Source organism: Mercenaria mercenaria, chromosome 3 (genome assembly GCF_021730395.1).
Source record: "Mercenaria mercenaria strain notata chromosome 3, MADL_Memer_1, whole genome shotgun sequence".
Lineage (NCBI taxonomy): Eukaryota > Metazoa > Mollusca > Bivalvia > Venerida > Veneridae > Mercenaria > Mercenaria mercenaria.
The window spans coordinates 39,640,395-39,660,431 of record NC_069363.1 but is presented as its reverse complement, the minus strand read 5'-3'; the positions used below and the strand labels follow the sequence as shown (position 1 = coordinate 39,660,431).

The following is a 20,037-nucleotide window of genomic DNA, read 5'->3' as shown; positions in this document are numbered from 1 at the left end:
AATAGTCCGACACAGTTTAAACAAGGATAACATATACATAACTGTTTTAATAGGATTTGTTAGCAAGATATAACTTGCACATGAAACTGCGTGGTGTATCGGTATGGGTGTAAGCGCACGAGTTTTGTCGTCCGGTGTTGTACAGAAAGAAAAAGTTCCATCTTCGTCGGGCATAGCAAAAACAAATATCCATCGTAATGGCGTTTATCATGATAAAATGGGCAATATCTCAGATAAAAATAGGATCTTTTCTTTGTATACAATACTTGGCCTACTTATTTCGCTGCAGAAAATATTTTAAAAAGGATAGCACATTAATATCAGCATAAAGGTAAAAAGTAAGAATATCACAATATAAAAAGAACCTCTTGTTTCTGTTCAAAAGTAAAATAGATGAAAAAGAGCGTGACACTCTATAACATAGTAGTGAAATATTCCATTGCATGTATATCTTTGTCAAATTCAGTTTATAATATCTTTGTGTGAAAAGAAAAAAAAAACACAACTTCATGCTAGGCTCAGATGCTGTAGATGACGTTCTCGGTCATGTGAACATTAAATTTCAAAATACACATTGAAAATGACATGCACATGTGTTACTATGGTACCCAACGGTTAATATGTGGTAAAATTGTAACACTACATAAATACTCTTTATTTTAAGAAAATAAATTGTTTGTTTCTCAACCGTCATTTTTACTGCCGACCCTAAAGCTTTTTTGTATCATAATAGGGACCTACTAGTTATCTTAACGGAAAGAATGTCTGTGTTTTTAAAAGTAGAAAGAAAGTAATATCTACACTCAAATATGGTGGTTTCTTTTGTACTTGAAGCTTGACCTTTGTCACCTGTGCAAGTGGATCCGAGACGAAACAGCCATCCAGTTAAATTTTAGAATACAGCGTATATTTTGCAAATTCTTATTCATCAACTGTGGCCTCACCGCGAATTGTATGCAATTCACTTCTGTTCAAGGTCTCAACATATTGAAGTTAAATGTAAAATTCTCCAGTCCGAGGTAAGGTTATTACATGCAGCCTTGTCTGTAAGAGCCTGCTCTTTCGGCATCAGATTCCTAGTGTTTTTCAAGTTGCTGCGACTATCGGGAATACACGGACACAATAGCTACTCTCATATTCTTTGGCCACTGTACGGGATTAGCATTTCTTTTAAATAGCTGCATTGACTCGACAAACACATATGCGTCTTTCCCTAAAGGCACTGACCTCCAGATCTTACGACAGCAAAAAAATGAAGGAAATTTCGAGAAATCAGAGAATTAATGCTATATTTCTTAAGAAGGCTTCGAAACTTAATTACTGACAGACTATATCGAGGGCTTGGTGCAAAACTATTGTAAGTGTATATAAATAAAGAACAAGATACAAAAGTTTTGCGCCAAGCCCTCGATATGCGTTTGAACCGGGTTTGGTTACTGGAGGTAGATCTAATTAAACTGCCTTAGGCCTAATCTCTGTGGTGTATTGGTTAAGAACGCGGGAAAGTTTTTATTGCCGTGGCAGCCCAGGTCCACGACTCATTCCTTAATTTGGCATTCTTAATTAAGATAGTTCAGAAACAAAAACTCATGTTCTAATTTAATTAATGTCTTAAAATGACCAAAGTTTAAATAAACTCAAATTAAAGAATGATCATTTTAGCCAACTTTGGAGGTCAGTGCCTGTGTAGATGATAAGCTAGAATGCATTCTTGTGCAGTGGAAGCATATTTTTCAAGCTACGCCCACCTAAACATTCAAAAAACATTTCAAGATAGACTTGAGCAATTATATCGACTTTATATTCGCACGGCCTCACCGTAAGCGCCTGTGCGACTAAGATCAAACAGGGAAGTTGATATAAAAATTTCGATTTCGTCGAAACTATGACAAGTTGTTACTAATTGTAATTTTATTACATTGCATAACATTATTTCGTCAACAAAATATATCTCCGTATATAAATGGTAAGATTTTTAGATGCGCTGAATATCTATTTTTCTTTTTACTTATGGTAGTTCATCTGTATCGTTGAACGCTTATTGTTTTGCAGCATACATGGTCGGACTTCAATATTTTCTGATTTTGACATTTGATCTAGTCGGACATTTTGACAAACTCTAAATTTCCAAGTAGAACTTTCTGCAAAATATCTTGTGGAAGGTTTTACAAGTTCACGGTGGAAGTCGCTCAAAAGCGATAGCTAAACACCAACACCCGACATAGAAACTTATTTCACACATGTATCCATTGAACATATTGTCTTACTAAAAGCACCAAACATCTGTCCACGCTTTGAAAGTAAAATTTATATCCATTCACTTTGGCAACTCAACATGAAACTGTCAAAGCCTGATTAATTTAAAGAATAAATTAAAACGAAAAATATCTGGATTTGTAAACCATGCAGCTTCTCAGGATTTTTTTTTACGACTGGGGGAAGAGGCCCCAGCCTGTCATTGGGGGAAGAAAATAGCGCGCGACGAGCAGTTTTGGGGGATTTTTTCACTCCGGGGGGAATTTACAATTATGCATAATAAACACTTTAAACTATGTTTTTATTACATATTCTTGCAACTTTTAGCAACTATACACACTGTCACTTAAAAAGCAATAGATGGACTTGCACTAATGTTCACTTATCATTGTAACAAAGTGGTTGGGGAGAGTTGAAATGCTCAAATCATTGAATATTTAAAGGTCACATGCTTGTATTCACAAAAAATGCTTTAAAACAAGAGTTGCTTTTGCAAGAGTCATCATATTATTATTAAATGCATACTTTTGTTGGCTTTTTATTTCAATTGTACTAGAAAATCTTGTAAGAAAGGATAAAAAGTCTGAAAATCACGATCGCGAAAACGTGTGACAAATATCAAAAAAACGAAAGCAAACATTAAAAATTCTTGATAAAATACCCGTTTTAAATTTCATCTTTTCACTAGAACTATTCTATACTTATAATATCTGATTACTTAAAACATTTATATTTTATTTTGCTCTAGCAAAATACCTCGGCAAAGATAATAAATTTGCGTAACGGCCGACCGGCTTATTTAATCGAATTAAGCACATAAAATAATTACTTTAAATTAACAACACATATTACACAATACAGCATAAGCTGTTACCGCTAATTAACAAGAGTGCAAACATGATAATCTGACGCTGCATTGTTATCAATCATCTATATTACATACTGATGATAACCACGTGTCAGTCGGCGCGTGGCGTGATTGACATCTGTCAGTAGCTAATTAACATACGACGCTCCGCCTACTGTCATACTTACACTGGTGTCGACAAACAGTATGAAGTTCACTGGGATTTTGATTGACAAGGGGCAGAGCTTTCGTACTCGTTACGCATCAAAGAGTATTACCGCGAGACAAGCAGATGCCCATGGCATATTATGTGCGGGTCAGATACGAGTTTTTATCCCATTGAAAATTGTGAAAGACCGTCTGCAATTGTGAACGGGTCCGATATTCGGTTTGGAACTTCGCTGGGAGTAATCTCCATTGCTTTGTTTACGATTTTGGAGGGGGGAATTTCGGACGTAGGGGAATTTCGACTGCGGTAGGGGAAATCCTTGGCTGTGGGGGAAATCCTAGGCTGGGGTACGAGGCCGATATTCGGCCTCTGCTATAGAATAAAAAAAAAAACCTGCTTCTACATCTACATGTATGTCAAACTGTCAACTTTGACCATGACTTGACAATGCGCAAGAAAAGACAACAGTTAAGAAATAACTAACATGAAATAAATATAATACAGCAAGAAAATAAAAACGGTCAAGGATATGGTGCAAAAAAAAGAGTAAGAAGTTAAAAGCATGAGAAGTGCCTTCTAATACATCCCATCTGAGTGACCAGTACGGCTTGCGTGGCGCTATCAGTACCCAAAGTCCCGCCGGCAGTGCTCCCTCATCATTTGAGATGTATCAGAAAGGCATACTGATCCCTTAGAATGGCTGGGATGACAGCTCTCTCTTGAATGATGCCAAAGAGCTTGTTTAGATAGGTGGTGTTTATATAATATAGTGTGTATTTATAGTTGTTCAGTGTTACCAGCATTTATCAGTGGTCATTTAAAAGTTCTTTTGCTAAGTTATAAGTTGTTTATGACTGTCATTTTACCAAACAAAATGCAGAGTAAATTGAAATTTTACTGCATACATGTAAAATTCCACACTCACAGTAGTTCCAAGACAGCGATCTCAGCTATTAAGCCCCCTCAATTTAAATAACACATGTATAAACAGAAAACAAGCACAATAAATTCAGATTAAAGCAGTGTCATTCTTTGCACCATAAAGGCAGATTTTTTTAATACTAGTGTCGTAGATTAAATGTATTTGTGTATAGATGATTCTGTTTATTTTATTGTGTTGCATTGTTCATAATATTTCATAAAATTCAGCTAGAAGAGTTTGTGTTATGCCTCGAAGAATTGATTGATGTTACATTTTTAGCTCGACTATTCGAAGAATAAGTAGAGCTATACTACTCACCACGGTCTGCGTCGTCATCAGCGTCACGCCTTGGTTAAGTTTTTCGTACCAGTCCACATTTTGACAAAGTCTTTTGAGATAAAGCTTTGAAACTTTCAACTTTTGTGTACCATCACCATGTCCAGTTTTAGGCAAGAGTACATAACTCCATCAAGGACTTTGGCTGAATTATTGCCCCTTTTAACTTATAAAGCTTTGGTTAAGTTTTTCGTACCAGTTCATATTTTGTGTAAAGTGTTTGGCATATGGCTTCGAAACTTTTATCACCGTCTTGTTTATCATGACAGTCTCTATCTGTAGGCAAGAGTACATAACTCTCTCAAATATTTTGGCTGAATTATGGCCCCTTTTGTGCTTGGAAATTGGTTCAGTTTTTATACAAGTCCACATTTTGTCAAAACCATTTGACTGTCAAATGACCTGTGGCTTTGAAACTTTGAACACTTGCTTATCATCATGATTTCCATCAGTAGGCAAGAGAACATAACGCTATCAACTATTTTGGCTGAATTATAGCCCTTTTTGGACTTGGAAGTTGGTTCAGTTTTCGTACAAGTCAACGTTATGTCAAAACTATATGACATGCGGCTTTGAAACTTTGAACACATGTTGATCATCATGATTTCCATCTGTAGGCAAGAGTACATAACTCTGTCGACTATTTTGGCTGAATTATGGCCCTTTTTGAACTTGAAAATCAGTTAAATTTTTCATACTCAGTCAATATTTTGCCTAACCTGTTTGTCATATGGCTTTTGAACTTTGACCACTTGTTTAGTTTAACCATCATAGTCTACATATGTATGCAAGACTACATAACTAGGACAAGGACTTTAACTCAGTTATGGCCCTTTTTAGCTTGACTCTAGCTATTCTACTCACCCTGGCGTCTGTGTCACACCTTGGTTAAAGTTTTGCATGCAAGCACATATGGCTATCATTTAAAGACATATAGCTTTGAAACTTTTTTTTTTCTAGGTCAATTACCAACCTCACTGGGTCAAGTCCCATAACTCTGACATGTATTTTGGGCAAATTATGCCCCCTTTTGGACTTAGAAATTTCTGGTTAAAGTTTTGCTTGTTACTATCCCCAAAACTAATGAAGATATTGAAATGAAACTTCATATGTGTCTTTGGGGTTATAAAACTAGTTGATAGCATCAAGTCCAATAACTCTGGCATGAATTTTGGCCAAATTATGCCCTCTTTTGGACTTAAAAAATCCTGGTTAAAGTTTTGCATGCAAGTACATATAGCTATTACTTAAAGGCATATAGATTTGAAACTTTTTTCTTTTTCTAGATCAATTACCAACCTCACTGGGTCAAGTCCAATAATTCTGACATGTATTTTGGGCAAATTATGCCCCCTTTTGGACTTAGAAAATTCTGGTTAAAGTTTTGCGTGCAAATTACCATCTGCAAAACAAATGCAGATATTAAATTGAAACGTTACATGTGTCTTCGGGGTTATGAAACTAGTTAATTGCATCAAGTCCCATAACTCTGACATTTATTTGGGGCAAATTATGCCCCCTTTTGGACTTAGAAAACTTCTTCTGGTTAAAGTTTTGGTTGAAACTCTATTGATATTTTAACATTAGATTAATATTCCTGCTTCTTTGGCAAAGATTTGAATAGTTGAGCACTGGCTGTCTTACGGACAGCTCTTTTTTGACATAGAAATTAGTTAAGTTTGCATACCATTCCATATTTTGTCTAAACTGTTTGATACATGTATATGGCTTTGAAACTTTGAACTCTTGATTACCATCATGGTCACACGTTGCCATCTAGTGCAAGACTTATCCAAATCCACTAATACAGGTACATTGTTTGTCTTATGGTAAAGTCTTATCTATTTTTTTTCTTTTGTCTGAAAATTTCTGGTAATATTTTGACCCCCTACTTCCATCAATTCTTCGAATAGTCGAGCACGCTGTCAACAGACAGCTCTTGTTAATTATGGTAAACCAGTATATAACATGTTTTAGACTATTCTTATAAAATAAAGTTTGAAATGTTGCTATGCAAATGGCTGTTATTTGATCAAACTTGACACAGGGACATGTTGAATGTCCAAATATTAAAAGGTGCCTTGTGCAAGTTTAATGTTATTGAACTAACTTATTCGTGATCCATTAATTCTGTCAAATTGAATGTAAATAGGCATTGAACATACACTATAAACCTAGGTTAAACCATACCCAAACCTTTAGTCATACACTCAATGAGTGCATACATCCAAAAAATGTTAAGAACCTAAGTTGGATTTATTACAAAAAAGATTGCTGCTCCAAACCAATGTTTCTCCTACAATCAGAATGTTTCTTTTGAAACCAGAAAACTGCAACTAAAAGGGAAACACTACTGCCCACAAAAAGATAAGTTTAAGAATACATAATATGTATTATCATATGAGCCGCGCCATGAGAAAATCAACATAGTGGGTTTGCGACCAGCATGGATCCAGACCAGCCTGCGCATCCGCGTGGTCTGAATGTTCATCTTGATGATATCTAGGTCAAGTTCGAAAGTGGGTCACGTGCCTTCAAAAACTAGGTCAGTAGGTCAAATAATAGAAAAACCTTGTGACCTCTCTAAAGGCCATATTTTTCACGGGATCTGTATGAAAATTGGTCTGAATGTTCATCTTGATGATATCTAGGTCAAGTTCGAAACCGGGTCAACTGTGGTCAAAAACTAGGTCAGTAGGTCTAAAAATAGAAAAACCTTGTGACCTGTCTAGAAGCCATACTATTGAAAGAATCTTCATGAAAATTGATCAGAATGTTCACCTTGATGATATCTAGGTCAGGTTTGAAACTGGGTCATGTGCCTTAAAAAACTAGGTCAGTAGGTCAAATAATAAAAAAATCTTGTGACCTCTCTAGAGGCCATACTTTTCATGGGATCTGTATGAAAGTTGGTCTGAACGTTCATCTTGATGATACCTAGGTCAAGTTTGAAACTGGGTCACATCGGTAAAAAACTAGGTCAGTAGGTCTAAAATCATTAAAATCTTTTGACTTCTCTAGAAGCCATATTTTTCAATGGATCTTCATGAAAATTGATCTGAATGTTCACCTTGATGATATCTAGGTCAGTTTCGAAACCAGGTCACGTGCGGTCAAAAACTAGGCCAGTAGGTATAAAAATAGAAAAACCTTGTGACCTCTCTAGAGGCCATATTTTTCATGAGATCTTCATGAAAATTAGTGAGAATGTTCACCTTGATGATATCTAGGTAAAATTCAAAACAGGGTCACGTACCTTCGAAAACTAGGTCAATAGGTCAAATAATAGAAAAACCTTGTTACCTCTCTAGAGACCACATTTTTCAATGGATCTTCATGAAAATTGGTCAGAATTTTTATCTTGATAATACCTAGGTCAAGTTCAAAACTAAGTGACTATGTCAGATAATAGAAAAAACGACGTCATACTCAAAACTGGGTCATGTGGGAAGAGGTGAGCGATTCAGGACCATCATGGTCCTCTTGTTTCTTATTGTTAAACCTTAAACCTTCCATGAATATTTATAAACATGCAAAGTTGTACCCTCCCCCTACCTTGTTCCTCCACCCAGACAGCCCCCCGCCCCACCCACCCACACACACACACAACCGCACCCAACTAATTTTTTTCATTTTCTATTTTCCATCTCAACATATGAAGTTTTGTATCATCGGCTGGGGACCCCCCCCCCCCCCCCCCCCACAATCCTCAATAATTTTTTTTTTAAACCTTCCATGAATTTTAATCAACATGAAGTTGTAACCCCCACTGCCAACGTTCCCGATTTCTTTCTGGATTGTGCTCTCTTAAGGACAGCTGTTCTTTTAAGTTCACGTAATTAAATTATTTCCTTCTTAGTAACATCAGCCCCGCCCGCTTAGCACAATAGGGTGAGTGAAGGTCTACAGATCGTGGGGACGTGAGTTTGATTCCCTGGGCGGGGGTATGTTCTCCATGACGATTTGATGAAAGACATTGTGTCTGAAATCATTTGTCCTCAAACTCTGATTCATGTGGGGAAGTTGGCATTTACTTGTGGAGAACAAGTTTGTACTGGTACAGAATCCAGGAACACTGGTTAGGTTAACTGCTGGCCGTTATGTAACTGAAATATTGTTGAAAACGGCGTTAAACCCAAACCAAACAAACAAATCTTAGTAACATCCTTAATTTTTTGCCAGATGTATTTCTTTGCCATTACTCACCACAAACCCATTTGACGGGGCATATCAATTAATCTAATTTGCTTGTTTGTCCATTTTTCAGAAATGATTCTACTCATAGATCGCCATTTATTCATAAAATGATTTTTGTTTCTGTATCCTGAGTCAAGGCTTTATTCATGTTATCCAGATAAATGACTTTATGCCATTACTTTCGGTGCAAACATGCATAACTACATATGCAGTAATCATTAATGCAACTTAGTTTTCATCGGTTTGTACTTTTCTTTATTAATAAACTTAATAAACTTATATTTGTTTTTATCATTTCAGGAAAAACATGGAATCAGAAGAAAAAGTTGATAAGGTAGAAAAAGTTGAAGAGAAAATAACACCAGATGTTGCAGCATTACCAGTGAGCCGAGTAAGTTATGAATTATCTTTCATTAAAGATATATTTGAGCCGTGCCATGAGAAAACCAACATAGTGGGTTTGCGACCAGCATGGATCCAGACCAGCCTGCGCATCCGCGCAGTCTGGTCAGGCTCCATGCTGTTCGCTTTTAAAGCCTATTGGAATTGGAGAAACTGTTAGCGAACTGTTAGCTGGTCGCATACCCACTATGTTGGTTTTCCCATGGCACGGCTCATTTGTATTATTTTGCATTTGATTTGCGAGTACATGCAGTTGTGTTTTTCACAATTCAGGAAGTAAAAGTGTGATATGTCAGTTGTGGATTATAATACAGCTATACATGTATACTTTTGTGTTTAATTTGTTTGAGCAGTAAAAAATGCAAAACAAAATTTTGAACAAAAGTTAAAAGGAAAACATATAGTAATTACACATTTTCAGTCTGTACTGTCATTAGTTTGTAAGTCTGTCTGTTCAAAACACCTTGTGTCTCAGCTATTACTTTTAAATATTTTAGAGAATTTCACTGAAACTTTACTGAAACAGTATTATGAGAAGGTGTATTATGTGCAAGAGTCGGGCTGGATCTCCAAGGTCACACTGCAGGGCTGGGGCTAACCCCTGCATTGACCTAACATACCCAGACGGGGTGTCAGCTGTACTGTCTCAGGGGCATACATAACTGTTTTTCAGACACATTCTTGTTTAGAGTCTGATATCCTCATATCATACTATTTAATTTATCGTTTCAGCCAAAGTTAAAAGAACAAACCAGTGTTAGTAGCACAGGCAAGAAAGTGACCCGTAGTAAAACCAAACCTCTATATTTCTGGACAAGTGCCGATGTGAACAAATGGTTGAAGAAACATGGTGGACACTGCCATGATCTGTATGGTGAACTGTTCCTTAATCAGGAAGTTACGGGTAGGTCACTGTAATGGACATTGTCAACCTCAACAACCATTTAGTGAACATTTGGAAGTGAACTGATATATTCAGTTTGAAGCAAATTTATTTATATAGTTATAAGTGAATATGAAATTTTGTTTGTTTGATGGGTTTTTAGTCACACTGATACAGTTTTAGGTCATATGGCAACTTTGAAACTTTTCATGGTGGAAAAAGACCAGACTGTGTCTCTTCGTGCATTTTTCTCAAACACAATCAAGCACAAGAGTAGAACTACCGATCTGTCATAAGCCAGGTGGATTGATTCCTCACATGCTCCAAACAAGGTTTCAGAAGAGGTTCTGAAATACTACCAGTCCTGTGAATAGATGCTACCATTGTCCAAAAGGCAACTGGTTCCATTTCTGATTGGAACATTTCCTCTAAATAAATATGACTTTCATAGAAAAAACACTTTTATAATTCTACTAATCATACTCTTTATATACAGGTTTTGCTTTTTTGTTAACTTACCTCCAGCTAACAGAAAGAGAGTTGGAAATGTTGAATCAAAAAATGAATTACCACGGTAGTTTAATCTTTAGCCTGCTGGCAGCAAGTGATTTTGCCTTTGCAACCAGTGCAGACCAGGATCAGCTGATCATGGTCATCAGCACAGATCACTATTCAGTCAGTAAATTTCAGTGACACCCCTTCAAATAATAAATGGTATTGCCCGAATTGATTGATAGACCAGTCCATTTTAGAAATTTAGCAGGCTAAAGGTTAAGAGAATGAAAGGTAGCAGGAGGGTGGATTTCTTAGGGACAACATGTGATAAAGAAATTTTAGAACTTGTTTATGAATTTGATGTCTGCCTTTTTATGATAGGTACAGTATAAAATAATTTCATTATGCTTTATTCTCACAATTTTGACATAATTTAAATTTCGTTCATTCATAACTACATCAGCACATTTCAAGATAAGGGATGCTTTATACTTGTTTATAGTGTAATCCAGGATCTGCATTAAGCTGGTCAACTTGTTGACAAACAACTCTTTTAGACACAAACAAATATGTGTAATTTATTAACATTCAGTTCCTAAATTTACAAGAGTTTTATATGATATCCACAATTTTTGTTTAAGTAATTCTGATATAATAACACTGTTACAATAGTATGAAATTATATCCACCTTCACTTAGATCTTATTACATTACCCAATAAGAATCTGTGAAAAAAAGATTAGTTATACATTTATTTATTTGTTGTTGAGCTCAAACTTTAGACTTCACCCTCAGAACAAACATGGCCTCCGTGGCTGAGTGGTTAAGGTCTCTGCCTTCAAGTCACTTGCCCCTCACTGGTGTGGGTTCGAGCCTCACTAGAGGCATAGAATTCTTCATGTGAGGGAGGAAGCCATCCAGCTAGCATATGGAGGGTCTGTGGTTATACCAAGGTGCCCACACGTGATGAAATAATACCCAGAGGGGCATCTTGGGTTTTCCTCCACCATGAAAAGCTGGAAAGTCACTTATAATTGTGTCAGTGTCATGTTAAACCAAACAAAAAAAATCAGAATATCCTGGTTCTAACAAAGTTACATGATGGCAGTCTGTATTATTTCACTCTCAGTAGAATTTGGCAGATAATGCTGGAATATCTATATTATATTAATAGGGACAATTCTTCCTGAATCTAATTACATATACATTGTGATGAAACAAATGACTGTACAATTAGTTATCCATGCATGATACATAATAAATTCATGACCTTTAATAATTAAGATCCCTGTATCCAATACTCTGGTGATACTTATTGTGATCATTCATTTCTCACTGCTGTAACTTTTATGTCAGTTTTTATTATAGGCTCACAGTTTCATATCATGGTTTTCATTGAATTTTATGTTTTACAGCAATTTTAGCATAAATATTTAAGTCATTGTTATTTGTAACACTGAAAAAATACATTATTCTATCACTTTCAAATGGCATGAATTATTATGTTGGGATATGGTCTGAAAGTCCAACCATAATGTTTAATGTCTCGTGTATTTTATAAGTTGTTTGAATGGAGATGTCATAAAAAATAAATGGAGAAACATTAATTTCTTTTGACATTGTTTTCTTCTGTCTAAGTTTAAAATTATTTAACCATCTTAATTCTGTCTAAGTTGAAAACTGTTTAACCATCTTAGTAGGTTGGGTAAGATGAAATTGAATTAGTTCTTACAGGCTTTAAAAACCTCAGTTTTACTTGTGTAAACATATTGTTTGTTTTTCTTTCTAGTTTACCTGATCCTCACCAAACTTGGTCAAAAGCACCCTTCAATTGACCTTCTAAAGTTTAATTGTTAAGATGAGTGATTTAGGACAATCATGACCCTCTTGTCATACATGTATACACTGACATTAGAATGAGTTTGTTTGTGTATATTTCAGGGAGAACTTTGATACGCCTTACAGAAATCAAACTTGAGAAGATAGGTATAGTCAATTCACAACATAGGTATGTACAGTAATCATAGCTGTAGACTGGGTATTGTTGTTTCACTTTTATTACCTCGTTTAATTTGTCAGCAGCCCTTTTGTGCATTGTTAGACGATAACTGGTTATGTTGCTGGACAGTCATCGTGATATTATCTATAGATTTACCAAGTTTATCGTACTTACACATGTATGCAGTTACTGAAGTGCTATGATTACTTTGGAATTATTGAAAGTTTTCGTGAATTTCATGTTTGAATAAGTCCACAACTGTAAATAAAAACGAATAAAATTCCAATGCAATTATCATAAATATTTTAAATCCATGAAGTCATGTCACCACAAAATAGTCATTCTGGCAATGAAATATAACAAAATTTCTTGACCACGAAATTAAATGATTTCTCAGTATTTCAAGGAAGTTGATTGTGTTATCACTATGTTAAAGTTAATATAGTTGTATAAAAACCAGTGACTTGATTTTGTATGATTTTTATTACAAATTCATTCAGACAAGTAAAAAAAATAAGCTGATTATTTGATTTTATATGAGGCCAATTTTTACAAATCTAAAGTGGGTTTAAAAAATATATATTAGTAGCATGTAAAAATACGTCATTAACAGGGCCTAGATAATATTCTGTAATTGCAAAATTATTAAAATCATAATTAAGACAGTAATGATTGATTGGTACAGATACCAGCTTGAAAAAAGGACCTTTCAAAGTCTTTATCCTATCACTTTCCAGAACAAGAGTTTGGGTTTTTGTCGAGCTCGATTGCAAAAGCGAAGACATAGTTGTCCAAATGGTTGTTCGGTGTATGTGCTGGTGTCCGTTTGGATTTGTTTGTCCAGACCATAACTTTGACATGCATGGAGCAATCTTGTTTATATTTGGCATGAATGTTAACCTCAGTGAGACGGAGTGTCATGCGCAAACCCCAGGTTCCTATATCAAAGGTCACAGTTTGAGGTCAAAGGTCACATCAGATCTTGTCCGGCCCATAACTTTGACATGCATTGAGATATCTTGTTTATATTTGGCATGAATGTTTAACTCAATGAGATGGAGTGTCATGTGCGAACTCAAGGTTCCTATCTCAAAGGTCAAGGTCACAGTTAGGGGTCAAAGGGTGGGTTCCACATGTTGCCCTTGAGCATCTAGTATTTTACCATCTTGGCCTCTTTATAAGGTACATGTATGCAGGTCATTTAGTAAAATAACTATATAGATATGATAATGAAATAAGTTGAAGTGGTATAGTGCATCAAGTACCTGCCACTCAATCTAAACTGCTGGCTAAACCCCAACTAGGTTCACATTAGGCCTCAACAGCAGCAAGGTGGCCAGTAAGACCAAGAACTTGGGGGATCCTCACCCCATCCTCTCGCCACCCATCACAGATGATAATATTTAAAGATGTTTCAGTCTGTTTGAAGGAAAACTGCCATGTCACCTAGAAGAAATATTAAAAAGCCTGTTTAAGCTGTATGCTTTAAATGCTATTGATCATAATGTGGAAGGACAACGGTACTTCATTTTCTTTGAAGTTGATGTAAAATAGAACAGTTTAAAGAAAGGAACAGCACTAACATCTTAGTACATGTACTGTGTTTTTCCATTAATTTATTTATGAAATTTGTTAAAAGATCTTTGCTAGGTTAGATTCTTTGAACATACTGTAATTTAAACTGTTTGCTTTTTCAGACAGGAGTTAATGCATTATGTGTTAAAGCTAAGGTTAAAGCATGAAGCGACAGATTTGAAAAATCTTGATCAGAAAGGTAAGTTCAGTTTCCTTACAGATATTTGTAATCCTTTCATGTGAGGCAGCCATCTAGCTGGCTCACAGAAGGGGAAGGATTTTACAAGTGCATCCACCCATGTCTGAAATAATGTTACTGTATGAGTATTTCTATCTGGTGTCTCTAGAGTCCATCATATAGCTTAATGTACAATAACATGGCATTGTAAGGTTGTTATCTGTTTTCAAAATTCATTTGCCTTACTTGTGATCAGCCAGCTAACGGTTTAGCATGAGATAGCAGTCACAAGCTGAGACCAGATTTTCTAAGACCTGGCCCCGTGTTCACCAAACATTTTTCAGTCTCAGCTGAGTTTGAGTTTGAAATTCTAATATCAATTTTGCTGAAACTTCAAGATAAAATTTCAACTGATATTGACCATCAAGAAGAAATAATCACTAGAAAGTAGTTACAAACTTAAGATTTGTTTTTTATCATGCAATTTAGATTCAAATGACAAAAAAGTTTCATTTATCAAACTCAGCTGAGTCTGAAAATGTTTTGTGAACACAGGGCCAGATAATCAGCCAAGAAAGATCAAGTTAGAATATATAAGAGAGATAATTAAAAAGAAAAACAACCAAGGTTATCTAGCGGGTAGCAAGTCTATTGGTCCTTGTCTTTTTCATTTGATATTGGTTTTAAATGCAGTTTAAACCTGTGATAAATACCCTCCCCGCTCCCTCCACCAGTGAAGTGAAACCACATGATCCTTTAGACCAGTTACTCTATTTCTGATATAACATATTTGCAATGTTTTTCAACATGTGCATGAGTACCATGTGCAAATGAAAACCAGTTTTTATGCTCTACACAGATCAACTTAACATTTATTTCAGGTTCAGGATTTGAGCTACCTGTACCAGATACAAAGAAACAGTCAATAAAAGAGAAGAAAGAGAAAAGATAATGTTTTCTAGTCCAGTCACCATTACACCACTGCTGCTCTTCTTATAGTCGTGTTTGCTCACAGTGAAACAGTCACTTGCACTAAATACAAAATATTCAAAAATACTTCAAGAATATTTAAATTTAGATTTAACAGTTAAAGAAAACGTTTTTAGTATATATTGTTTTGGAAACATTTTGTTTACCTTGTGATTATTTTCTTCATGTGCAAATTTTATGTCATGAAGAAAACGTTTTAGAGTTATGGATTCCCAAAATGGCATTTTTGTTCAAAAAAATGACTATGTTGAATGATCTAACTCTGTTTCATACCTTAACAACAGTAAATTAATTTTTTTCATATTTGCAGTTTCTGCCTGAATTATTTACTGGTGTATCGCTCTTACAGCTTTAGTCACAACTGAATTTTTGTGATAGTACAATTCAGAAACCAGTCTGTATGTTTTCATTTTTTGAGGGGCCACTCTGTGAAAGTATTTCTTGTTCAGCATTCTATTTTTAAATGGTTAATCTCTCAAAATGTGATCTGTTATGTTGTACAGGTGAAAGGAGACTGTTCTGAAAGAATTGTAAACCTTAACCTTTACCCTACTAAGTTTTTAAAATGGGCTGGTCCATCATTCAATTTGGGCAATACCATTTATTATTCAAAGGGGTGTTCACTTAAAATTTACTAACTGAATAGCGAACATTGCAGACCATGATCTGGACGTGCAGGCTGATCTTGATCTGCACTGGTCGCAAAGACAGAATCACTTGACGCCAGCAGGCTTAAGGTTAAGTAGGGTGTTCTACTCATAGTAGACAAAACTGAGCTGCTGAAAAGTAAACCAGTCAAATGGGAAACAATATTCAGTATACCAGTCTGACCATGTTTCCATGAACCAAGAAAAACCAGTTTAAACCATATAGTTGATATTTTTTTGAATACTTTAATTCGTTGTTCAAAAGTCTTGTGACGTGCCAATTTAACTGTTAATTATTTTTGTAGGATTTGTACTTTATATGCAGATTAAGTCACCATAGATGGTGGTAATAAAAATTACAAAATCATTCATTTGTTCCAAATTTTACACGGACAAAACAGCTAACACTAAACTGTACTACACATGTAAGCTAGGCTTCTGAGTTTTAGAAAATGTGGAAATTATTTTTTACACCAAGTAACATGTAAATATTTTGGAAGTGTTGCTGTATAATGTTGAATTCATAGAGTAATACAATGTACTACTTTTCAGTCTATGCACATATAATGATTGAATTGAAGTAACCAAGAGTTGTATTATAGTCATCAGTAATTTTATTGGTAAGTTGTAAACTATCATTACTTGTTATGAGCCTATGCAATTTCATGAGATTCAAAAATGTAGTACAGTGAGATTCCAAATGACCTTTCTAGCAGAGGTTGTATGCATATTCATTAGAAACAGAATTTACTGGAACTCTAAACTGAAAGGTCTTGGAACCAAAGAAAATGTTCAGTTTTGAAGGCTTCCTGATACAGAGGGGTAACTGCACTAGAACAAAACGTGATTGTTGAGTTGAGAAGAATGTTCACTTTCCATGACTTGGTTAAGACAGTTTCCAGTGTATATCGGAAAAGGGTAGTGCAGTTCTTAAAGTTACAGGAACACTGCCTTCTGCTACACTTTGAAATTTATACAAGCGGCAGATATAGAAGCCTAATTTATGGGTGTGTTTTGCCAGGAAAGGTCATTTTGAATCACAGTTTGACAGGAAATAAATAATACCATTTGATGCAAAATTAAACAAAACTTTTATCCTTGGAATATTATTCAACTTGATTGGTAAAAACATCTTTAGCAAGTTGACCCAAATATGTAATACTGAATCGTGAATTGAATTTGTAAAATACAGGAAGTTAAATGGATGCCCAACATGACTTTTCATAAAACATACTATCGTATGTCACTTTATTAAAAAAAACATTGTTGAAGATAGTGCAGTGTGTCGAGTGATATTGACTTCCCATTGTGGAAGATTTTGTCAAGTGGTATTGACTTTCATAAGAAATTGAGCCGTGCCATGGGAAAATCAACATAGTGGGTGTGCGACCAGCATGGATCCAGACCAGCCTGCGCATCCGCGCAGTCTGGTCAGGATCCATGCTGTTCGCTAACAGTTTCTCCAATTCCAATAGGCTTTAAAGGCGAACAGCATGGAGCCTGACCAGACTGCGCGGATGCGCAGGCTGGTCTGGATCCATGCTGGTCGCACACCCACTATGTTGGTTTTCCCATGGCACGGCTCAATTTAATGTTCATTGATATATGAATAGGCTATATAGTTACAGTTTGAAAGATAATCTGTAATGCTTTTATTGTTAAGATGGAGAAATATTTTATAAATGTCAAAACTGCATTTTGAGGTCTAGTATTTCTTGCATATCATTAGTGTGTAGAAATTATTTTGTGCATATTATATGATATATTCTCATTATGCCCTGAAAATGAAGTTTCGGGAGGTATAGAGGGGTCATCTGGTGGGCATTTGGACCCAAATACCCTGGAAAAACTGGATTCCACTAAAACTTTATCCACCTGATCACCATGAAATGTAGATTTGTGTTTGTTAGTTGAGGCATTGAAGAATTATGTGCCTTTGGACTAAGACAAACTTCATGTGACAAAGTAGTATTGCAGGGGTATTAATCATATTCAGTGATAGCTCTAGTTTAGAGAAATTGTATTCTAAAGTATTTAACATTACAAATGGTTGTTAGATATAAGAAATAGTGCAATATATTTTATACAGTATGTATGATAAAACTTTCACTTTTTTGTATTATTTATTTTACTAAATTAATACAGTGCACACTGAGAATACCGAGCACCATTCGGACCAGACCTTTTGTCTGGTTTTAACAGATGTTTGGTAATGTCAAAGTCTTGATTGAAATAACAAAATTATAGGTATTGATAATTCATCAGTACCGCTGGTGCAAACACACTAACGCCGACATCTTTCATACTTACATTGAATACTGAAAATCTTGTTTTGTTTAAAAAGTGTTTATATTCCACTTTCATCACCTGTACAATTCTTGAGAATATACAAAGACATATGTAATAGATAAAACATAGGTGAATGAGAAAAAGTGACACATACTGGTATATGGCAGTACATCACGTTTGGAAGTTAAAAAAAAGTATTTTCCTTGAAATGTGCTGATCCATTCATCGTAAGTCATCTATATTTGGTTTTTACAGAGTTCAGTATTGTCAAAAGAAACTGTTTTATTAGCATACTTTGGGATCAATTGTATTGTTCCATTTTGGCAAATTTTGGGTTTTAACCTTTACCCTGTTAAATTTCTAAAATGGACTGATCCACCACTCAATTTGGGCAACACCATTTATTATTCAAAGGGGTGTTCACTGAAAATTTACTGACTGAATAGTGAACAGTGCAGACCATAATCAGCCTGCACGGTTGTGCAGGCTGATCTTGGTCTGCACCGGTCACAAAGGTAGAAACCATTGCCGGCAGCAGGCTAAAAGTTAACAGAGTTAGGTTTTCTCAGAGTGCATTGCTTATTCTTAAATGCATGTTTGATTTTAATATTAAAGTTGCACAACTTCTTGATATAATGGCAATTGGAACTGTTACACTTGAAGTGTAACAAATGGCAATTGGAACTGTTACACTTGAAGTGTAACAAACAAAATATACTTGTATTCACAATTGTAACTTTTATTCTATATATTTTCTGCTGAAAAACTTTATCTTAGCAGTTGTAACTTTTATGCAACTATAATGCTAGCAGTATCTTGGCAGTTGTTACTCCTATGCTAACTGTTCTTGTAAACTATAATGCTAGCAGTATCTTGGCAGTTGTTACTCCTATGCTAACTGTTCTTGTAAACTATGATGCTAGCAGTATCTTGGCAGTAGTAACTTATGCTAACTGTTCCTGTAAACTTTTGTGCTAACTATTCTACTAAAAAACCTTATCTTATTCAACCTGCAATTTTAAATTTCATTCTAACAGTTCTACTAAAATATATATCTTAGCAATTTTAACTGCCACTCTAAAGTATTGTAACTCACATGAATAGTTTCTTGGCTTTTTTCATGCTATCTGTTTCTTATTGAAGATTTTTGTAAACACATTTTTACAAGTGATACTTATATCTTTGCAAATAGTTATACATAAAGTTAGGCAGTAGCAAAACATTCCTGATATTTGTAGTAAATTACATATTGGAGTTTATTGTCCATTGATACATTATATTGTTGCCATGTTTATGCGACCCTTTCTATAGTTTGAAGCTGGTTTCTTATCACTTTAGCCCAAAATGTAAGAAATTTTAGAGTAAATTTAGGTATAATACCAGTTCTGTCTATATAAGGAAAACATTTTTATGTTGTGTGTGTGTATGAAAGCAGTAATAGCAACAGCACACAAAAGTCCACTGTTATAAAGTTGATTTTGTCTCAGAATTCTCATACCTGATTGCTTGATTCCATGCACAAGTTTGATAAGTTACGTTATGATAGGTGACTGTGCACTGCTTTTGAGTTGGGGTCACATGTCTCCAAACTTTAAAGTTCAGAATCTCATTATGAAAAAATAATTGCATAATAAAGGACATCATAAATTGATGCTAGTTGCATTTCATAATTGGACAGGAAATATTGCCTTCCCTAAGTCTTGCTTTTGCTGTGAAAAATCACACTTATTTTTCAGTAGTTTTTCTTCTTCTTGAAATATTTAATGTTTTATATAATCATACTTGTTGGAAATAATAATTGTATGGCAGCTAGATAGGTTGACACATACAGTTGTTGCTTGATAATACTTTT

The 20,037-nt window shown here is 35.1% G+C and overlaps 1 protein-coding gene across 1 annotated transcript; it reads left to right on the top strand.

Moving 5' to 3' along the window:
• Nucleotides 1–1,808: 1,808 nt before the first annotated feature.
• On the top strand, nucleotides 1,809–17,272 carry LOC123525012 (protein aveugle-like). The gene is made up of 6 exons (XM_045303682.2): nucleotides 1,809–1,966; nucleotides 9,028–9,118; nucleotides 9,862–10,033; nucleotides 12,449–12,515; nucleotides 14,204–14,280; nucleotides 15,141–17,272. Exons 2-6 carry the CDS (start codon nucleotides 9,035–9,037, stop codon nucleotides 15,209–15,211), a joined length of 471 nt encoding a protein of 156 aa, XP_045159617.2. The 5' UTR covers nucleotides 1,809–1,966; nucleotides 9,028–9,034; the 3' UTR covers nucleotides 15,212–17,272.
• The last annotated feature ends 2,765 nt before the right edge of the window (nucleotides 17,273–20,037 follow it).